The sequence below is a fragment of the Perissodus microlepis genome, chromosome 20, assembly GCF_051167445.1.
Source record: "Perissodus microlepis isolate ML-2025 ecotype Zambia chromosome 20, ASM5116744v1, whole genome shotgun sequence".
NCBI classification, from domain to species: domain Eukaryota; kingdom Metazoa; phylum Chordata; class Actinopteri; order Cichliformes; family Cichlidae; genus Perissodus; species Perissodus microlepis.
Genome location: NC_140480.1, coordinates 2,177,470 through 2,197,880, shown reverse-complemented (window position 1 = coordinate 2,197,880; position 20,411 = coordinate 2,177,470). Strand labels below are relative to the sequence as shown.

At 41.1% G+C, this 20,411-nt stretch overlaps 1 protein-coding gene across 2 annotated transcripts in view; it reads right to left on the bottom strand.

Moving 5' to 3' along the window:
• Positions 1-20,411, bottom strand: part of LOC146363754 (low-density lipoprotein receptor-related protein 1-like) — an 82,060-nt gene that overhangs the window by 60,811 nt on the left and 838 nt on the right. For both annotated transcript variants that reach the window (XM_084916878.1, XM_084916879.1), the window contains exon 2: positions 10,329-10,475. In XM_084916878.1, coding sequence (XP_084773004.1) covers positions 10,329-10,475 — 147 coding nt within the window. The remainder of the gene's footprint in view (positions 1-10,328; positions 10,476-20,411) is intronic.

Sequence of the window (20,411 nt, the reverse complement as noted above, 5' to 3'; positions counted from 1 at the left end):
TGCTTCAGATGTTCGCATACACAAATTCTCAGTTTTCTGAATATTAACCAGCTGATGCAGCCAAACTGCAGTTTATCTGACACTAGTTGCAGCTTTCCTGATTGTAAACCCAGCAAAGCAAATGCAGGGGAATGAAAACATAGTTTTTAAAAGCTTGCTGTGTTATATCTTTGTATAATGCATATCGTTTGAGTCTTAAAAGAAAGTTACACGTCTCTTAATGCCCAAGACAAGCCATAAGATACATGTGGGAGAAAGAATATTTGCCTGCATGTCGGCATTCCCTGATGAAAACCACTAGCATTCCTTCTGAGGCTCCCTGATCCATCCAAGAGAGATTAGTAACCACACACTGAACATCACATTTAACTCTGTTAAAACAAGTGCCTTAAAGTGACATGAGCTTCCATAACGATCCCACATCAGCAGCCTGCGTGGAAAATGTGCCACATTCAAACTTAGAATTAGCTTCTCATACATCTGGCTTAGGGAGGAGAGTAGCTCTCCGGTATGGGGGATGCTAGCATATTAGCAGCCCTCCTACAGCCTTGGCCTCTAAGCCAGCCTGATTTACATTCAACACACTGCCAATGTGGGGATTTTTACATAAACGACAGTACCAGGAATAATCTGCCATGTACACTGGAAAAGAAACCCTGCCATGGATTTAGCATTTGTCGTCAGTTCTCGGGGGAGTATAAAAGACGAGTCGGAGTGCAAGACATCTGAATTATACCAACAGCAGAAACATGTGTCTTTGCAACTGTGTGTCGAGGGAGCTTTTTTCTTGAAATGTGATCTGCTGACGACTGAGCAGACAGGTAAACTCACATACTCGCTAATCAAAGTAAACCTGGAATCGGATTTCTGTGCTCTACGGCCACCGAGAGACTAAAAAGATTGATCTCTGCTTTCCATCACACCCACAACAGGCTCTTCTTCTACACACATCTCTACTTCTGCTGACAGGGCAGCAAGCAGCAGAACTTTTTGGAAAACACACTAACAACTGCCAACAATCAAAAAGACTGAATTGTTTGTGTTTCACAACTCAGTAATACATTGGCAGGAGCTGAATAACGACCAGCAGCAGAAAGCTAAATAGAAAAGACAATGTGGAGGATTAAATAACTTGTGGGGGACAATAGACATGAACCCTGTACCGGCTGCTCCAGTTTGGGAAATTGTTGGCAGTGTATTTTACTGGAAGCAGCCATTTTCTATTACTTTGCAAAGCTGAAGGGAAAATAAGACGTTTTAATACAGCTCTGCAGCTTTTGGTGTGCATGTGAGCATTTTTTGCTTAGACCAGGTAAACCAGGTAGCAGGTAAAACATCTCATCAGTGGGCTGCTTTAACATTATCTGGATAGGTTTTCTGTAGCTGCTGAATCCTGACAACAGCAGGTGGCGTTTCTTAGCTGTTTGCTTTTCCCAGTTTGTAACAGCTGAACTACAGTTCAATTTTTTGTCTGTACAATGACAAAATATAAATTATATGAACAAAAGGGGTATTTGGATTGATCCCATTCTGGTTTGAAGTACTTCAAAGTATTACACGGCCCACACGGTGCTTTCAGTGACTAATTCTATCTACTGTTCAGTTTGAATGGTTTCTAATCTCAAATCTGGTTTCCCAGGCATGACTAATTGTTAGTGACCTTTCGAAGCCGATTACACTGACTGGTTCTCACAGATGGTTTTGACTCTGCATTGTCTTTCAAAATAATACAATTTTCAAAAAAAATCCTATGACAATAATAACGATGAAAATGAAATGCAATTTGTAACAGATTAAAAAAAAAAAAAAGTGCTCCATGACAGGAGAAAACCAAACACAGGAGACGTCTTCACTGCTCGAGCCCAGAACTGAAATGATGTAAACAAGATGAACTTTCATTTGCACCCAGCTTTTACAGACTTATGTGGTGTCACTGATGTAAAGATGTAAACAAGTCAGAAGTGCCGTTTCTGTGTTATAAGATCACTAAATCCATGTTGTTAGTATGTAAAAAGTTGGGCTCATTTCTTCTTTATGGTTTATTACTCTTACAATAACCGGTGTTAAAGTCTGTAGTGGTTGGGCATTTCCTTTGCCCGTGCTCAAGTTTTACACGTGCAATACGTCTCTGAAGTGTTTCCAGCAGCAAGAATGCCGCTGACGCACTGAGTCGAGTACCGTAACTTGTCGTAACAATGTCCTCACCTGATTCATCATTTCAAGTGTTCACATATAAGAAGGCGAGGAGTTTCATGAAAAGCTTCCCGGCAGCGATTGTGAAAACAAAACTGGAACACAGAGAAACTTCTACGTTGAGCCTCAGGTCTTAGTTAATTTATTCATTGACTGCCAGGAGGTTCGCACATAACAAAACAACTTTACCGTATCTCCGGCCTTACCTTGCATTTGATCCTGCAGTTTATATTCCACTTTATTCACATTCTCACAGCATAATTTATCTACTGCTCTCCACAGCAGTTATTATTTTCACGGTTATGCACATCACTGTGTCTTATGGTTGCCAACTTTCCATCAGTTTCAATCACAACACAGCTCACAGCAAGGGACTGTTGATTGTTCTGTTTGCTTGTTGGTGAGGTCAAGCCTGACTTTTTCTTTAAAAAAAAAAAAAAAGAATATTAACCAACAATTTATTTGGCTGGATTAAGTCCCTCATGCTTTTGTTATCCCACATAACCCCCCCGCCAAAAAACCCCCATCTTAGCTGTCAACGTACAGAAAGAAATACCTCCCTTAATTCTATGAGACCAGTTCTGCAGTTCTGCAGCTGTCATTTACATTTTATTAATTTTACTGACATTCTTACTCTTTAGCATTATCGTTATTAAGCCACCTCACTCTGAGATTGCAGAGATTCTTTACTGAGACAGAAAAACAAGGGGAAATTACAACTCCCACACCTATTAGTGAGCAGAATGAGGATCATTACATCGCTGCACTAAACATCAGGATCATTTAACAGTGATATAAGCATAACCTCACAGCGCCCTCCGGGATCTTTATTGTTAACTGTTCTCCGTGACTTACTTCTTTCATTCTCTACGTATCACGTATGAAAAAAAATTATCTGAGATTCATCGTAAGACAAACTGAGTTGCAATGCCAAACTCGTTTATCTTTCACGGCATTTCTATTGCAGTGTGCAGTCTTTACCAAGAGCACAGTGCACACTTTAGATAATGCATCACCTTCAAAAATAGGCACAGCTATCCCTTGTATGTCGTGGGTTCCATTAAGGTTTTACTGATGGACACCAGTGAAAGACGGTCTTTCCTAATGTGCGCTTCCCTCCTACACCTCAGGCTTCAGATCCAACCATCCCCCATCCTCAGTAGTTATGCAATTACCTTAAATTTAGATCCCCTGTCGATCTTTTGTTCTGCTCATAAAAGCCCGCGTTTCTTCCTGCTCTCTGGGTTCCATAGCAGCCCCTGACTGACTCCCATACAGTCTGCTGTCAGCTCGAATTAATATGTTACGCAGGGTGACAGGCAGGCCTGCCCACTGATGGACTCTCCCCACTCTGGAGTCACACACTTTGCAGCGGCATACAAAATGAGCACATGACTATGGCAAACCCTACTGAGGAGAAATCCACTGGGAGCAGACGTGTGTGCTAGTTTTTACCCAATTGTAATGAAACAGTACAATAAATACAATCCAACAACTGAATTGTATTGTAGGTTTTGTGTATCTAATACCTCTGTCTTTCTCTGCATGGTACAATCAAGATACTGACAAGGATCGTGTGCAAATGACCCAAAATTCATGTTTGAGTATCATGCACACAGACATGACTAGAAGAGGGTTCAGCAACGGTAAACTCATTAAATATCAAAACATATTTGGAAAAAACTAGCACTTCTCTTCCAAAAGTTCCAATGAGCGTTAAAATGAATACACACTTTGCTTCAGTTTCACTATTTTGTTGGGAAAAGTAAATTTATCCATTTCAAGCTAAACACAGACCAAGCACAGGATTTGCCTGCAGACAGAAGAAAATCATGTCAAACTAGTAGTTTGGAAAATGGTTGAAGTTTAGATTTTGTTATTCCTGCTATGGACACTTTAGCCCTATGAATATCCTAAATAAAATAATAATAATCAAACAACTAATCCACAGATTTAAAAACTGCAACTATTTTAGCAGCCCTCCAAGCTTGTGTGGATTATTTCTCCAGGCTGAATCCTTCGAGTGAAGCAGCACATCGCATCTATTCACCTCCTTGTTTACCCAAATGTGCTGGCATAATTGATAGGTTGTTTCACTCAAACCATTACTGTATAAAAGCTGTTGCAAAAAAATATTTTAAAAAAGTCATCTCCGCAAGCAAAAGAGACTGCATAGGAACCATAACGAGTAGGGAACAGAGATGAATCTACTTAAGCCACCGGACAGGGAGGAAGACGGACAGACACGGGACAAAGAGAAAGATGTTGGGAAGGAGACAGGGTGTGTCGGAGACAGCAGAGAAAGGGAAGTGGTGTCTGCGTGGTGTGTGAAAGCCCTGCGATCGTGGTCTTTTGATAGGCTGGTGAAGCTGAGGAGGGCTCAGGGCTATAGACCAGAGGGATTTACAGGGCTTTTCTCCTTCCTCTGTGGAAGCAGTGTGTCAGCCACTGCCACTACAGACCCTCTTGCCCCTGCCTAGTGCCCCCTGTGACTACAGCTACATGACTGATTATAGGCCATGAAAGGATCCCCTCCCAACCCCCCAAACGTTACTGTAAAAGGCTGTTTCAACAGAAAGCGGATCAGAGCCTTAAAAAGACATTTCCATTTTCCTCCTCAGCCTAAATGCTAATCTGCTCATTTTCTCCTATACAAAGGCTTTTTCTGTAGGAATAGCTCCTTCTTCCCATGACTCCATGCCTGCATCCCATCCCACCATGACAGCGGCCGCCAAGACATGGTTGTCCTGGAGAGGCTGCTGATGCATGACAGGCAAGGGACCAGGCTGGCCAGCGTCCAGAGGGGGCGCAAGGGCAAGAGATGGACAGATAACCTTGTTGTGTGGCCTGCAGCCGCCTCAGGCAGCTGCGTGGAGATGATAGCTCAATCTCCCCATCAGACCTCCTCATTAGCTCGGCCCCAGGCCACAGCATGCACTGACATGGAGCACAGTGTTTGGGCTAAGAGGCAAACTATATGCTGTGAGGTACTATGCGTTGTACAGCACTGTGCCACTACACCATTGCATCAAAGTCTCTGAAGGAGTTTCCAATATGTTCATTACAGCAAACTGTAATGGTGCAAACACCCAAGATGAAATAATATGATAATAAGCTGAAATAAACATTTCATAGAAAGCAGTGTGTGTTTTGTGGTCCAGATTTGGTCATAGTTTCATTAAATATCTTTAGCCTCTTTGGACAAGGGCCCCTCAGTTTCATTATGAAAGTGCATTCCAATGCATATCCCCTCAAAATTACTTTCCGGCATCAACAAGGAAAACAAATCAACGTGTGTGTCTGACTGCATCTACACAACATACTCGCCACATCAATAAGCCAATGGGGACAGTTATCATGCCAAACTGATAGTGTGAGTACAGGGAGTATCTTAATATTTACAAGAGCTAACTACTTTCAATTAAAAGGTCATTTTCTCCCCCCTGAATGGGACTTGATGATACCCTATGAGGAAAGAAAAGCTGTGTATTTGCATGACTGAGATGCAATTCAACCGCCTCTTTATAGTCATCCTGTGAACATTTTCATGTTAAATCAGAAGACTTAAAAAAAACCAAACTACCAAATTAGAGGCAGACAATCGTTGAATCTGATGTTAAAAGGGATTCCTGCATGGAAAGTGCTTCTCGTGATTGAGAAAGTGCTCACATGCTAGACTTCTTTAAACATCTGTTCCCACTCTCTGGCTCAACCACACTGAATGTGGGTCATGCAAGAATCATAATTGCATACAGACTTGACATACAGAGAGGAGGAGTCTTTTTCCCCTTCTTTTTAGAGCAAGTGCTTGTGACAAGGAAGCAAAGTAACTACACAGCACTTTTGATTTTACCAGCAGCATCCTCTATAAGCCCTAACCAGGACTGCTTGAAATGAAAGCTATAATTGTCATGTATAAAAAAAGATTAGTCAGTCAGTTATTGCTGTAAAATCTCAAGACCTCGGTGAAATGCTTTCCCCATCCCTCTAAAACTAAAAAAGAAAAGTGCCAAAAAAAGCTGCTGTTGCTGTTGAACGGAACCAGCAGGAATACTAATGAATGTCAGTGACAGTGCGAGTAACAATGTCTCAAAGGATTTACTTTTGTTTGTGGTACTAACTAGTTATATAAACCTTTGTATTCTAAGAAATACCGCTCGTGTGGAAGTGTGTGCACAAGCATAAAGGTAAATTGGATGGTTAATAAGCACAGCGTGATAGCAAGCTTTTATCCACATCTCTTTATCCCACACTGCATCAGTTCTATGCACTTAAAGGCCTGCATTGATATAACAGCCCAAACACCCGTCCCTGACCACTTTATATCTGCCAGATAGGGCCAATTCTGCAATGCACTACAACTACCTATAGTAACATTTAAAAGGCAGCAGTCCTAAACAGAACACCATCGCCGAGACACACAGAGTACAAACTCCTGCCCCGAGGCCACATGTCAGGGACTTCCTGAGACCTAAGCCTGTATGTAATTGAGGTGAAATGGCCTGTCTGGACTGAACTGAAGCCACGCAGTGAGGGGGAACCAGTGCAGTCCTTGGGAGTGGCTAACAGGGTCACACTGACAGCCAGGAGTCTGTACAGGCAACCTCATGATGGATGTTTGAGAGGGAGGTGTACACTGGCCCATACACCGAAAGCCTGCGTAATTCCATGTGCAACCCCCTCCCACCCCGCCTCCAAAAACCACATGTTCATACATGGACCGCCTCACTACTCAGCTTCAATGCCACTGCGATAAATAAGCCCTCAGACTAATAACGCTAACACACAGTACTGACACCCCCACCTGGATCAAGCTAGCACCCCAGTCACAGCTAGCGCCTCATGCAGTGTTACTACCCTGCTACTGTGGGTGAAGCTCGTCTTTAGCTTCTCAACATAATTACAGCCTGGATGAGTGGCTTGGAAATGACAGGCAATTAGGCCTCCAGACAGTATGATACTGAGGAGCACCCTTACTTCCAGAAAGGATACTTGAAGTGTAGATGAAAGATCCAGACAAATACACACATTTACGACTTCCCCTCTCACACACTCTGATAGCAAGTGAATTCATGATCACTGTAAGCAAAGCAGGTGTAATTTTCAGCAGAAACGACACATGCATCAGTCCAATTAGCTGGACCGGCGTCAAGAAACAAGCAAAAGGATGAGCAGAATAAGCCAAGCAGATTCTTACTTGAACTTTTGAAAAGCTTCATATGTGGCTGCGTGCACTGCCTGCAGTGTCACTGTTTGATTTACAGGATGGACAGACTGTGGGGCAATCCCTTAGCGGGATAGAAGCACAGCCAAGGAGCAGATGATTAGAAAGCAAAGAAAAAGGGGAAGATTGGGAGGAAATGATTTTTTTTTCTAAGCCGATATCCCTGTAAGTGTTCTCTGTAGACCAAGTGTGCAGATGGTAATTAACTTAAACGGTAGATAATGTCGTAATTATAGTAGCGTGCACCACTCTATTTCGCGTCAACATTAACACACAAAATTAGACTGTGGTTTGGAGGCATGTCGAAACGCAAGTCTAGAGAGAGGGGAACTTCTCGTAATTCTCTGCCATCAACATAAGTTTGAAAGTAAAAGTTTGACTGCTTTTGTAAACTTTGAAGCTGATATAATAAAGCAGTGGATAAACACAGGACACAGTGAACTTTTCGACATAAAAACAGTGCACCTAAACAAAGCCTCTGCAGTTAATCCAGATTTCAGCCCTTTCACATGGATCATTGCCTTCCTTTTTATCTACCATTTCCATAACAGCTCAGTTGTGAGCAGCCTTGTTTACAGCCAGCTGCACAGATCATCCTATGATGCTTTCCAGTAGGGGAGTAACCAGACCGATGACCTGCAAACTGTTTTGCCCCGTGAATGGAAAAGCCAGGATAAAGGGAAAAAGACTTTTCCATTCCTCTGAGTCAGAGGAGGATTTTAAATAACCTTTAGAGCCATACTCTTTCAGAGTCTCTGACTCCATCTCTGCTGGCTCAGGCCCATTCGCTCTGTAGCTTTATCTGCAGCCCTCCATTCTAAACACTACTCAAATTTAATGGATGGCTCAACTAAAAGACTTTGGATAAAATCACAGTCTGGCCGCCTTTCTTTGCGATACTTAAAAGGCGCCCGGCCTTTAATTTACTTATTAGACTGCAAACACAGAGCGGCACAGCGAGAACGTGCATTTACTGCAGTAACATGTTTATTAAGGATGCTTTAAAAAAAACAAATGCGAGCAAAGAAGCGCCTTAACTAAAAGGTAAAACGAGAGGCAGCGTAGAGCCCATGGGAAGCGGGTAATTGAGCAGAACATATCTTGATGTTCTGGTGAAACCCTGCTCTCCATCTCTCCCTGCAGAAGATGAATCACACCATTGTTTGTGTCACCAAAATTACATAAGAGCTTTGCAGACCTCATTCAGTTCAATTGCATGGTAGAAAAGGGCAGAAATTGAATAACTGCATCTTGCTAGAATGAATTAGGTGGACCACACAAGTTTTGTTTTTCCAAAACGCCTTTAAAAAGAAAAAAATAAAGTCCTTAGCTAAACTAATAAAGAAAGAGTTTGGCTGTTAGCAGTAAATTATCACGGTAAAATGTGCATGACTCTTTAAATATGGGGTCGTGACAGATGAAGTAGATGAGAGAATCCTTTCTTTTTAGTTTGAATGAGACATAGATCATCTCTTCTTTCTTTCTACTTTATAGGAAAGGAAAATGAGACTACCAGCTAATTTTGACTTTCTCCATTTCAGCACTTTTACATATAGGAGATCACAGCATCCTAAGAGTAGTGGTGCGTTACTGCTCGGCTATATTACAGCCACAGTAACTAGGATCGTTAACGCTGCGAGTCACTGCCTTGCCTTTGCATGCCAGTATATGGTGAGAATCCTTGTGGTATGAGAGATGTAAGGTGTGGCACAATAATATTATCATTAGCGTCTCCATATAAACAGCAGGAAGGCTTTGACCAGAGAGAGTTTATGGATGGAGAAGCTGTTAGATGTGAGTGGTTGGGACAAGAGTCTTTGGGACAGATCCCGCAAGAGTCCAGACAAGAGCAGACACATCCCTGAAGATTCAGACTAAACAAGGCCACATTAGAAGAGCCATAATTCAGCCGAGCAGCATTCTTTGCAGAAAGAGACAAACCTGCCTCCTTATTCAGTCCTAAATTAAACTGTCTGAACATTGCACTGCTGTGTCTTCAAAGCCATTTAAGGGTAGTCATTTTGATGTCTTACATCATATGCAGAAAATACACCGTGATGGCATGGGCTATAAAAAAGGTCACTTTTTTCTCCAAAAGGCTCCTCATTTTGATTACAGTACACCGGCTCAAGAGCCAAAGCAGGAAAGTACCAGTAATATGGCTGCAGGGTAAGGTTGGGTGATATGTAAGAATTTTCCAACTGACAATCGTCAGTCCAATAAACTGATGAGAGGCGATATAGTTACGCATGCACAGGCTTTTTGATGGGCGTAGCAATGTAATCATGCATGGACTGATTTGCGTGCTTAGAACACAAAAGAAGTCCAAACATGGACAACCTAATTGGCTTGGTGGAAAATGCATGAAAAACGTTTCCCATTGATGTCACACATGGCACGGAAATGTTGGCTGGAAGAGACATTTTGATTTTTAACTTATTTGTTGTTTGTTTGAGTGTGTAAGACAGAAAAATACTGGAACAGCCTGTAAACACGGTTATACTGGAAAAAATAAGCAAGTTTCTATTTGTTTCCTTCCCCACCGTTGTGTTTTTTTTTTTATTTAAATAAAATGTTTTTGTTTTTTTTCTGAAAACAGGCGACTGTCGTTCTTTCTTTCTGTTATGAGTTTGAGTAAATGAATCGCTGCTGCACTCTCAGGAGGGTGCATTTGCTCGCAGCTGAAGGAGAGCGCCGTTAAAACAGCGCTATTATTTATTTCTGTTGACTGCTTCTGTTAGCTTCAACCAACATTATAAGCAAACTTACTGATGGGCAAATAAATAAATCGCCCTTGTAAAAACGATCGATAGCCTCAGCCCATCGTCGATAGTCAATATATTTGTCCAATCGCCCAACCTTACTGCAGGTGACACACAGGTTTTGGTAGCTGTTCATGTAGAATACTTACAGATATCTGGAGATTCATCTGAGCCATCTGGACAGTCCTTCTCCCCATCACAGCGCCAGCCTTTGGAGATACAGGTCACCTGGTCCTTACATACAAACTGTTTAGAGCTGCAAGTCTTGGGCTGCTCGTCTGCTTTGGAGCTGGGAGCTGAAAAAGAAAAGCAGGAAAGAAAGGTGATGATCATAGAATTATAAATTTAGAAAAAAATCACATTAAAAAGGAATGAAATTCTAATACTGGTAACCTCAGACTAACTTTATTTTTATAATGGAAGCAGAAAAAAACACTCTCCTCCATACAGACTCTAATTTCCAAATTCAAACCGCATAGATCCTAACTCAGCCGGGCAAAGCAACATGAAAAAGTTACAACTGTGCTTTTTGTGCTTAGTTTAAAAAAAAAAAAAGAAAAGCCATTCAGAAAAAAAGCTCCACAACCAACAGCGTTTCTATGTTTGTTTGCTGTTTCTCCCTCTTCTTCAGCATGCTACTATTTTTAAATTACTAGTGAAGCTGTGTTTTGTTTTGTTTTAAATTCTCACTATACAGGCTCTTTCATGTGTCGTGGCTCAAGCACAACTCGGCCACGACACATGGGTCCCATGGGTCGCTGCCTGACCTATGGGAAACTGCAGAACACGGTAGTCCTGGGCAGCAAGTCAGCAGAGATTGCTGAGGCGTACCACACAGGCTAGCCACACCACAGCAATGCTCCTGACACATCAGCAGTCTGACAGTGCTGACATGTTTGAATTTACAAAAACCCATGTCAAACAGAGCTCTACCTACAGCAAGCTGCTTGAAAACATATTTTAGTGGTATCAAGCCACAGGAACAATTTTGATATTATATTTGGTCCTCGCTCTTCCCCGACTTAAAAGAGAAAAATAATAACTTTGCTCGGAGTGCAGGAAAGGTTTTTTTATTTTATTTTGTACTAAACAAAAACATTTAGGTTAAATATATCACACACTATCAGTGGGATTCTCTTCACCTGGCAGTGATATTTCCAGGATCTTTTGAACAGTACAGCATAGGTAACCTAACCAAAAGCAGACAGAAGGGGGTGGGGGCACCTAAGGCTTCCTAATTTCAGACACCCCTGCTACTAGTAACAGCACAAGTCACCACCAGGGTTTAGTTTTTGTAATTTAGCTCATTTAAGCTTATATTTTCATCATTATTCTTCAATATATTAGTTAACCTTGAGAAAGCTGAAATTGTGCAAACATTTCCTCTCAGCATACAGAAGAGTGAAAATGGGCAGCTAGAAAAGCACAAAGAAATTGCTTTCTTTTATGTGAGTGGTCAAAAAAAAGAGAGAGACTACAATGGTTGTTGTTACTGTACTGTTGTGCAGCAATGCTCTGGGAAGGACAGCGCCAACAGTCTCATTGTGATTCTCTGCAGTGACTGAGCCCTCGCTCACCCTGGATGACTTGCCTCCCTATGTACTTGGCAGGCAGGGAGGTGTTTGGGGTGAGTGGTGGAGGGGTGTACCGCAAGCGGGCCAGGATGTGACTGAAATCACAAGAGAGCGCGGAGCTAGTGTATCATTGCAATCACGTCTCTTTTGACTGTCAGACTAAAGGCTTTGGAACTGGACTTTTCTTTCTCTCCATTGGACAATCTATGTTTAGGTAAAGCAATAAGACTTCTGAGTGTCATGTTTTTGTACTACAATAAGAATCTAAAGGGCTGCAGGGATCAAATTGCAGCACTCCCATTATACAGCAACACCTTGATACTCAAGGAGATAAAGAGAGAGTGCTAGATTTTAAAATGCAGAGCTACAGCCTTGAGTTTTTTTCTCTTCTCTCTTCTTAAAAAAAGGCTGGAGGAAAGCTTAAAAACAGTTTCAAGTGGTGCAGAAGAACAAGACTTAAATGTAGCTTTAAGACATCATACTCCAGAATCTATTAAATGTCACAAGGCTCCGATAGGAGGCTAAATCTGAGATAAGAGTGAGAAAGGGAAGCAGTATAAGAATGGACAGAGACCATGAGAGATGGAAGCTAGCCATGGCCTGAGGCCAGCCTGTTACTTTTGCTTTCTTTCAGCCTACTGATGCCCTGGTGCATTCTGGATGGCGAAAAACACACATTAGCCTGTGCTCATATGTCTTCATTTACTCCATCTAGAGAGCCAACACCCCAAAAATAGCGTTACTGGTTGAGCTGAAATGAATTGAAGTATTGAAACCTCCTCTATGTTAAGGTATTACTTTAGACGCTGTGTGAAGCAGCTAAGCTGATCCAGTTATTGCCTGTGAGTTGACATGAAACTGGAAATAAAATTCTGTGGGATCTAATTTTATCATCCCTTTACACACCAGCATGAAATGACCGCAGAGGGGAGAACCTCCGAGTCTAATTGGAGGTTGTGGCTGAGGAGGGGTTGGAGAAGGAGAGGAAGACTGGCCACCCTCCCCTTCAGCAGTGCTTTTTCAAAGCCCACTGAAATATCTCAAACAGAGATGTGAATTGTTAATTCAGGCTTCAAAGTCATTGTTTTTTTCCACAGCTAATGCCAGTTTTGGGGATGGGTGGGTAGGTGAGGGTCCAAATTAAACTGGGCTGTTAAAGTACTAGTACTCGTATGAAAAAAAAAGTCATGTGTACACCTTTTATTTAGCCTCCTGAATCAATGAATATACTCTACTTTCATGAGCTTGTACAAGGCTAGTGTTCAACAGAGTTCCCTCCCGATAATGCCATTCCAACTAAAGCTTTTCCTGGCAGAGCTTAACAGCAACTTCATAAAACCTCTGTGACTAAATACTAGAAAATTCAACAGCATCGAATATATTGCAACCACAAAACAAGAGGAATATCACATTTTAGAAAGAAACAACAACAACAACAACTCCTTCTGTTTTTCACAACTTTTAAAAAGATCAGGTATGACAACCACATCCTTCCACGCTAAAGATAATTTGAGAAAAAAAAAACATCCTGTGGGTATCTGCTAAAGCAAAAACTCATCTAATTAGGGAGAAACATGAGAAAAATAACCTTCAGAGCCTAACGTGAAATCCTCAAGAGGTTAGAACTTCATACCATTGCTCAGTTTTTGCAACTTTGGAAACTCTACAGGAAAACGAGCTTCTGCAGACAAATTACACTGTGTGCAAAAATATTTATTGGCTGTTATTTAAAGCATTTAAAAAAAGAAGAAAAAAAAGCTTCCACATAAACTAAAGTCTATTATTTTATTATAGTTCAGTTCTGTTGCACTGACGATGAATTTCACTGAAGAAATCTTTGTAGAGAGAAAGATATTAAAAGCTTTCCATGTGAACATAAGGCTAGAAGTGAAGGCCAGTATGCTACCAAAGTGTCTTTAATATTCATCCAATAGAAACAGGATTAGTTTTTTTGTTTTTTTTTAAAAATCAATAATTTAAACCTCTTAGGGGGTGAAGGAGAACTGTACGGACACTAAATGAAGATCTTGGTTGAAATATTAGAAATTAGAGACCAATTCTACCTTGATATTTGTGATGTTGTGTGCTATGCAATTTTACTTACCAATAAAAAACAAACAAACAACAAGATTCAAGGGTTTTCTTCTGGTTAATAGTCAATGAAAACTAACTGTACAACTGAGCAAATACCACAAATTTCATTTTACTTCATTGATATAATTTAACTGCACCTTCCTTCCTTGGTGCTGTGAGGAAAGACCAAAGGACTAAGCATGACTGTCTGACACAAAATCCTCCACACTGTTGTCACTAAAGGTTTTTGAACAAATGCTGTGTTGACACCCACAAAATGCTCTAAATCACTGAGCTACTTCCTCCCATGTGGATGCTCAGGCTCCATTTGGCTGACTGGGTTTGACTACTAGCATACCATCACTTGTATGGAGCCCACACTGTACTTCCTTATGCTGAGCAGCTAAAGCTCTGCACTGTCTAAACAGCACACACTGACTTGCCCCCAAGCACGGTACATCGGAAAAAGCATTAAATACGAGCGAATGAGCAAATACCTGAATGTATACAGAGCCTGGCTCTTCTAGAAACATCCCTCCCGAGTGCCTTACAAGAATATAGTATTTTCACTCCTTTTTGTTTTGCTTTTTATAAAGATGAAATATACGTGTTGCTTTGTTTTTATCCAATCCAAAAACTTTAAGGTTGAGAGAAAGTTCGCTGGGTGGAACAGGATGTGGTGGTGAGTAAATGGTGCTGTGGCACCAATTCAGCTGCCAAGTGATGGAGGCCTCCAGACACTATCACCAGCTGGGGCACCACACTGACCCAATTTCGTCCCTCCCAATCTGTCTGACTCAATATGGCCATCCGTGCTGTACAGATCAACTCCAGATCCATGTAGCACATTCCAGCACCTTCTAATTGGTTTCATATGTATAGCTTTGCCTCAAAAAGACAATCAGTTACAGATGAACAGCTACTCTTTAAAGGAGCCTTACAGTTTTCATTTTGAATTCCAGAGAAAAACTGGTTGTTTCTCTTTGCTAGCCTGTCAGCAAAGGGTTAAAAAAGTTCAGTTTGACTGCTATGTACCAGAAGCTCAACATAGTTAAAACAGTAGATCACCGCTATGCGGACTGTCCTATATAGGCACAAAAAACAAACAGCTTGATATATTAAAAGGCACTTTTGTTTCACAAGCATGCATCTAAAACTGAGCACATCCCAGAGTTCAACCCGATCAATGCCCTTGTGGAATATTTTGAGGCTGAGCAATAGAGCATGGATTTTATTGTGAAAAAATAAATGGGACTCTGGGTCTCAGTTGGGCTACTAGGTGTGATGACAGTGACATGAGAAAGTGGGAATGAAACCAGGGCTGTTTCTCATCACCCATCACTTCTGCCCTTCCTGCTCCTTCTATGTGGCACACAAACCTTTCAGAGCAGCTTAGAGAGAGAAAAAACACACAACAACAAAAACTTCCAAAACACGCACAACCCAACTACAGGCTGTAATTAGAGCCTTGAGGTCACATTTAAAGCGAGTTTTCTGTGCTTCGTTTAGCAGAAAGTCAAAGCAAGAATCCCTGCATTATGTGTAAAAAATGAAAATCAAGTAGCCAATGTTTTTTGTATTCCATTAATTATTCAGATGGAAGAGAGCATTTTTTCTAACCAAAATCAGTGCACTTTCAGTGAGAAGAGGGTGGAAAATAAAGTACAGCCTCATATGTAAAGAACAGAACAATACAATGGTGATAAACACAATCTAACCTAAGGCCCTTCACAGGCCACTGAAGCAGCAACAACTTGGCTTTGTGCTGAAGCACTTAAACTAGCTCACAGTGAATTTGTATCCACTGGCTATTCAAAATCTAAACCACACCAGGCATTTCATTGAGGCTAAACATGCACGAACAGCAGAAGCCCGAGTCAGAGTTAGCCTCTCTCTAGCGCCTAAGAGGCTTGTTGTTGTGCCACTGCACAACAAAAGTCTACAGCTTTGACCTCACATGTAACCCGATGAGGCTCTGCAGGTTTTCAAAAGCCTGCGCAGTAAAATGCAATGCAGTAGAAGACATGCATTGACTTAATTTGATTGATGGATATAAAAGAAAATGTAAATAGGCTCAGAGTCTGCCGAACGAAAGCTCTTCTAAACCCTGTAGTCTCTGCAGAACACGGCTCCGTGAAGCCACAGAGGAAAAGTCAACCCAGATTCAGCAGTTATGAAAACAGAATCTGTGAGCTAGAAATTAATGCTGGACCACATAAATCGAGGCATTCACTGCAAGTCAGATGCTTGCAAATCCTGAAAGGTAGGAATAAGGAACCAATTCACTATGGCCACAAACAAGAGGGCTGACATGAGTTGGAAGATGATTGTTTCTTTGATTTAATGTGACTGGATTGCTATGAATCCCTTATTAGACTAAAGGAGGCAGGAGGGGGGATGTTACTGGCTCAATAAATGCCTGGAATGAGTCACAAACAATACACAAATGAGTTGTCATCCACTTCACATCTCAACAGATGACCTCTTTGTTAATGGTGAAATCATCAATCCGGGCTGTGAAATCCCAACTGTTTTTGTGTGTTTTCACAAAATGTTCTCAAGATGTTAAAACACAGCTGGTACCTCAGCACCAGCATCGATTAGTTAAAGCTAATGAACAGTTGTCTCTTGTAAATAAAAGTTTCAATTATAAATTTCCTTCAGAATAACAGGAGGACACAGCTTTTTAAACTTTTTAACTTGTCATAAAAAGCTATGGATCGCTGCAAAAACAGTTAAAGTCAAATACTCCACTTAGCGTTCAGTCGTCGAAGTATTCTCTGAATAAACTGCAACAGGTTAAAAGAGTTACACAAGAGTTCAGCAAGACCACCGCTAATTATTTTTCCCTGCAACATCATGAGAAGTGCTTGTACTTTGCAGCTGTTCAAGCATATGACAGCAAATTTACCCTGCCAACAATGAGATTTCCCAAATATCTAACTAACTTCAACAACTGCATAAAATCGACTTTCTGCTGCTCACTTATTCACAAGGGGTTGCCACAGCAGGTACCTCCATATGTTTTTTGCCCTTCCTGATGCAATCCTAAAGGGATTTGTGACTCTTTTTGGCATTGAACCGGGAACTCTTGTAAGATCAATGTGTAAAACACCATACTATGGAACTAGCAGTAGATGTGCCTTTGCCATCTCAACACATGAATGCCATGAAAGTTTTCTGCATGTACTGTCACCGTCCAGTGGAAAAAACCACTGAGACTAAAGTAAACAAGTTTAATAAATTGCAGCAAGCCATGAAATTTGGACGCTATCTTCATGTATAAAGATCCGCTCCTCTTCCCAGGTGTGAAAGCAGCCGAGTGTCTCTGCAATCGATCGGATCTCTAGTCAAGCGCAAAGACAGTAACGCTGCCAACGTCTTAGCGTGCATGCCAACAATACTGACACACAAATCGGAAGTCTCTAAAAAAACAAACAAAAGCTGACAAGCTTGGTGTTCAGCTTGTAGGATCAGTAGTCTCACAGCTGTGCCAGATGTAAAACTAAAGTTTTAATCTTTTGCAGTTTTGTTCATGTTCTGCAGGTTTAAAAAATATGACATTTCTAAGAGTTATCAGAGTAACACTGGACGGGAACCGAAAGCAAATTAAAACACGTTTCCTGAGTCAATTGTCGCAAAAAAAACAAAACAAAACAAAGCAAAACAAACCCAGTATATCTTACAGATCTTAATTACCACAAACCCACACTTCCTATTTGGCTAAAAAAGCCAATCCGGTTCTTTTTGTGGTCTTAGAAGCCGAACAGAATAAACACTGATGTAACTTGTAGAAAACACCAATTACAGCACATCCCTGCTATTCAAAGTCAACAAACACTGTGGTCTGACTCCTTCGATATGTGGCCAATAACAGTGAAGACACTTGTGTTAATCTCGCTTTACCTTCCAGTCACAGTTGATTGCGATGCAGCGCAGGAAGTGGGAGGATAAAAGTGGATCTTCACACCGACTACAATCAGGAACACCGCTTTCAGCTATCATCATATCGCAAATATTTGTTGCTCAAACCAGAAGAACAAGAATGCAAAACCTCCTGCACATAAGCTTTAGGTTAAATTCCACATAGAAATCAAAGAATGTATACAGTCTGGACATCTGGCTTTATTTTACTCCTACTTTTTACTTTTCTTTTTTTTTAATTCTCTTTGACAAATCTTTCTGAGGGATATCTATAGCAGATGGGTTTGCAGTCAACAGTCATTCTCAGGTGTACACAGTTACAAAACCCACTCCCCAGTGACCTCCACTCGAAGGAGCTGAAGAGAGGAATCCAAGTTCTATTATCTGTTGAATTTGTACGAAGGACGCCAAATTTTTCCAGCAGATGTTTCCAGTGACAGCTCAGAGGAAAAGGTCTCGTTACGAGGGTCAGGCAAACTCACTCTAGACTCCTCAGGAATTCAACCCCTTCCGCCTCTGACCCACATTTAAACATTTCTCAATATCTTTGGCCTCACAGGAGTGTTGCTGTAAGGATACTCTATAATTGGTTCAAAATATCTAAGGTTTTATTTAACATTGGATCATTTAGCATGATGAAATCTGTTATTTTGAAACACAAAAACCCTTAAAAAAAGGAATCAAATAATGAAGTAATAGCCTGTTTAATTCTAAACTACATTTACTGTAATGTCAATTACAGCTGACATGATTAGCCAATTCTCTACCAATTAATCAGTTAGGTTTGCCACATATATTCCTGATTCATCACTTAGACTTTTAAAAGGTCAGAAGATTGTTAAAAATTCTTAACACGATTTGGCAACTTTAGCTGGCTTATTTTAGATTTTTTAAAAACCACACTGATAAACAGCCCAAGAAAAGCATCAGTTAAAAACCTGGAGCTTCAATTTTCTTCTTCTTCTCACATCTCAGCTGATTACTTTCTTTTACACAAAACACAAAGCGTACGACGTTCCATCTTCTCAAATGTTAGAATTTGCTGCTTTTTTTTGCTTGTTTGCTCTGACTGAAACAGCAATGGGGTTTAGGCCTGAGACATGGACTAAACAAGCCATTTGAATGAGACAGTTTGGGCTCTATAAATTGTGTAAGAGACTTCTTCTTCTTTTTCTTTTAAAATGCCAGATCACTAATGAAAATATCCATTTGTTACAGCCATAGTGATCACACAGTTGGAGCACGCATCAATTCAAATTCAGCCTGTATCTCCTCATACTCTCCAACAAACTCATGGATTCATTAGAAGATCAGTAACAAAGGGATCTGTCCAGATGATTAATTGTTCATTTTTCCCCACTCACTATAAGAAAAAGGATTGAAAACTTTGCCTTAGGGCTCCCCCCCCCTCCCCTCCCCTTGGCCCAACACAGTTCCTCAGCTAAATCAACTGCTAATAATGACATAAGACACATATAGCTCCATGGTTTCCATCCCTGATTCCCTGTGATGTAACTTTTGTGCTAACTTCAGACTATCACATTTTTCATTGTTATGTGACTCTTGGTGAAGTTTTTTCTTTTTTTTTGCTACACCCTCCCAGCTCTTCAGCAACAACACCCCTCCTCCTCCCCTCCTTTTTAGTCACATTTAAGTTGGATTAATGGTCTCCTCCCTGTGTCCAGATGTTACATAGTGATGGAGGAGGGGGAAGAGGAGCTTGCCCCTCCTGTAACCTCAGCTATGCCTTTCCCTCTGGACAGCCTCCGTCAAAAAAATCTGATGAAACTTATATAAGAACTCCAAACAATGAGCTGACCTCTGTAGCATTAACAGATGTTAATGCCTTACTTCACTCTCGGGCACTCAAGTAAGCTTACGCTAGAGAAATAAACAGACCAGAGGCGGATGATGGCACCACCTGTGAATGAGTTTTATATTATATGAGTGTAGTTTCAATATATAATATGAAAAGAAAGAAGAAATCTGAAAATACTTAAGAAAAAAGGGAAAGCTGTCAACTCAACAGGTCTGCAATGCATTCTCACCAGAGCATTGGCGCATTTGATAGCTCATTATTGCCATCAGGGAAAAATGTGAGGAGTAGTAGGGGAGCTGAGACTTAACAGGATAAATGCACGTTTTGTTCGTTTCACTATCACTCAGGACCTGGCTGTCACAAACACTGTGATTTCCAGGCATCTCCAAACGCTACACGTCGGGGCAAGCGCGCCATTAAGCAAGCAGACACAACTGTTGTTTGCATTTGTGGCAAGTACCTGAAAACAAACATGTAAACTGACCTAAACGATGCCTCCCCACAGGTTTGATATTGAAGTCGTGCTGTACCGATTTCGTGAATAGAAGAAAAAACCCAGCCGACTTGGTTTGAATGGAAAACCGTAAGATGTAATATATATCTTTTATTTCTCTTTTTTATTAAATGTAAGGTGGATTTAGGTATTCTGACACAGCCAGTGAGAAATCCCGTCTTCAGTGAGAAAATAGGTCGCTCGTGCCAGTGTTGTGATAGCCTTTTACCTGCTTCATATTCTAGCATGACTAACCTGACTGTCTCCTATCCTTACAGGGAGGCCCATTCTGTCTGCTCAGACAGGGGCTCTGCTTAAAAAAAAACGCAGCCAGATTTTAGGCCAAAAA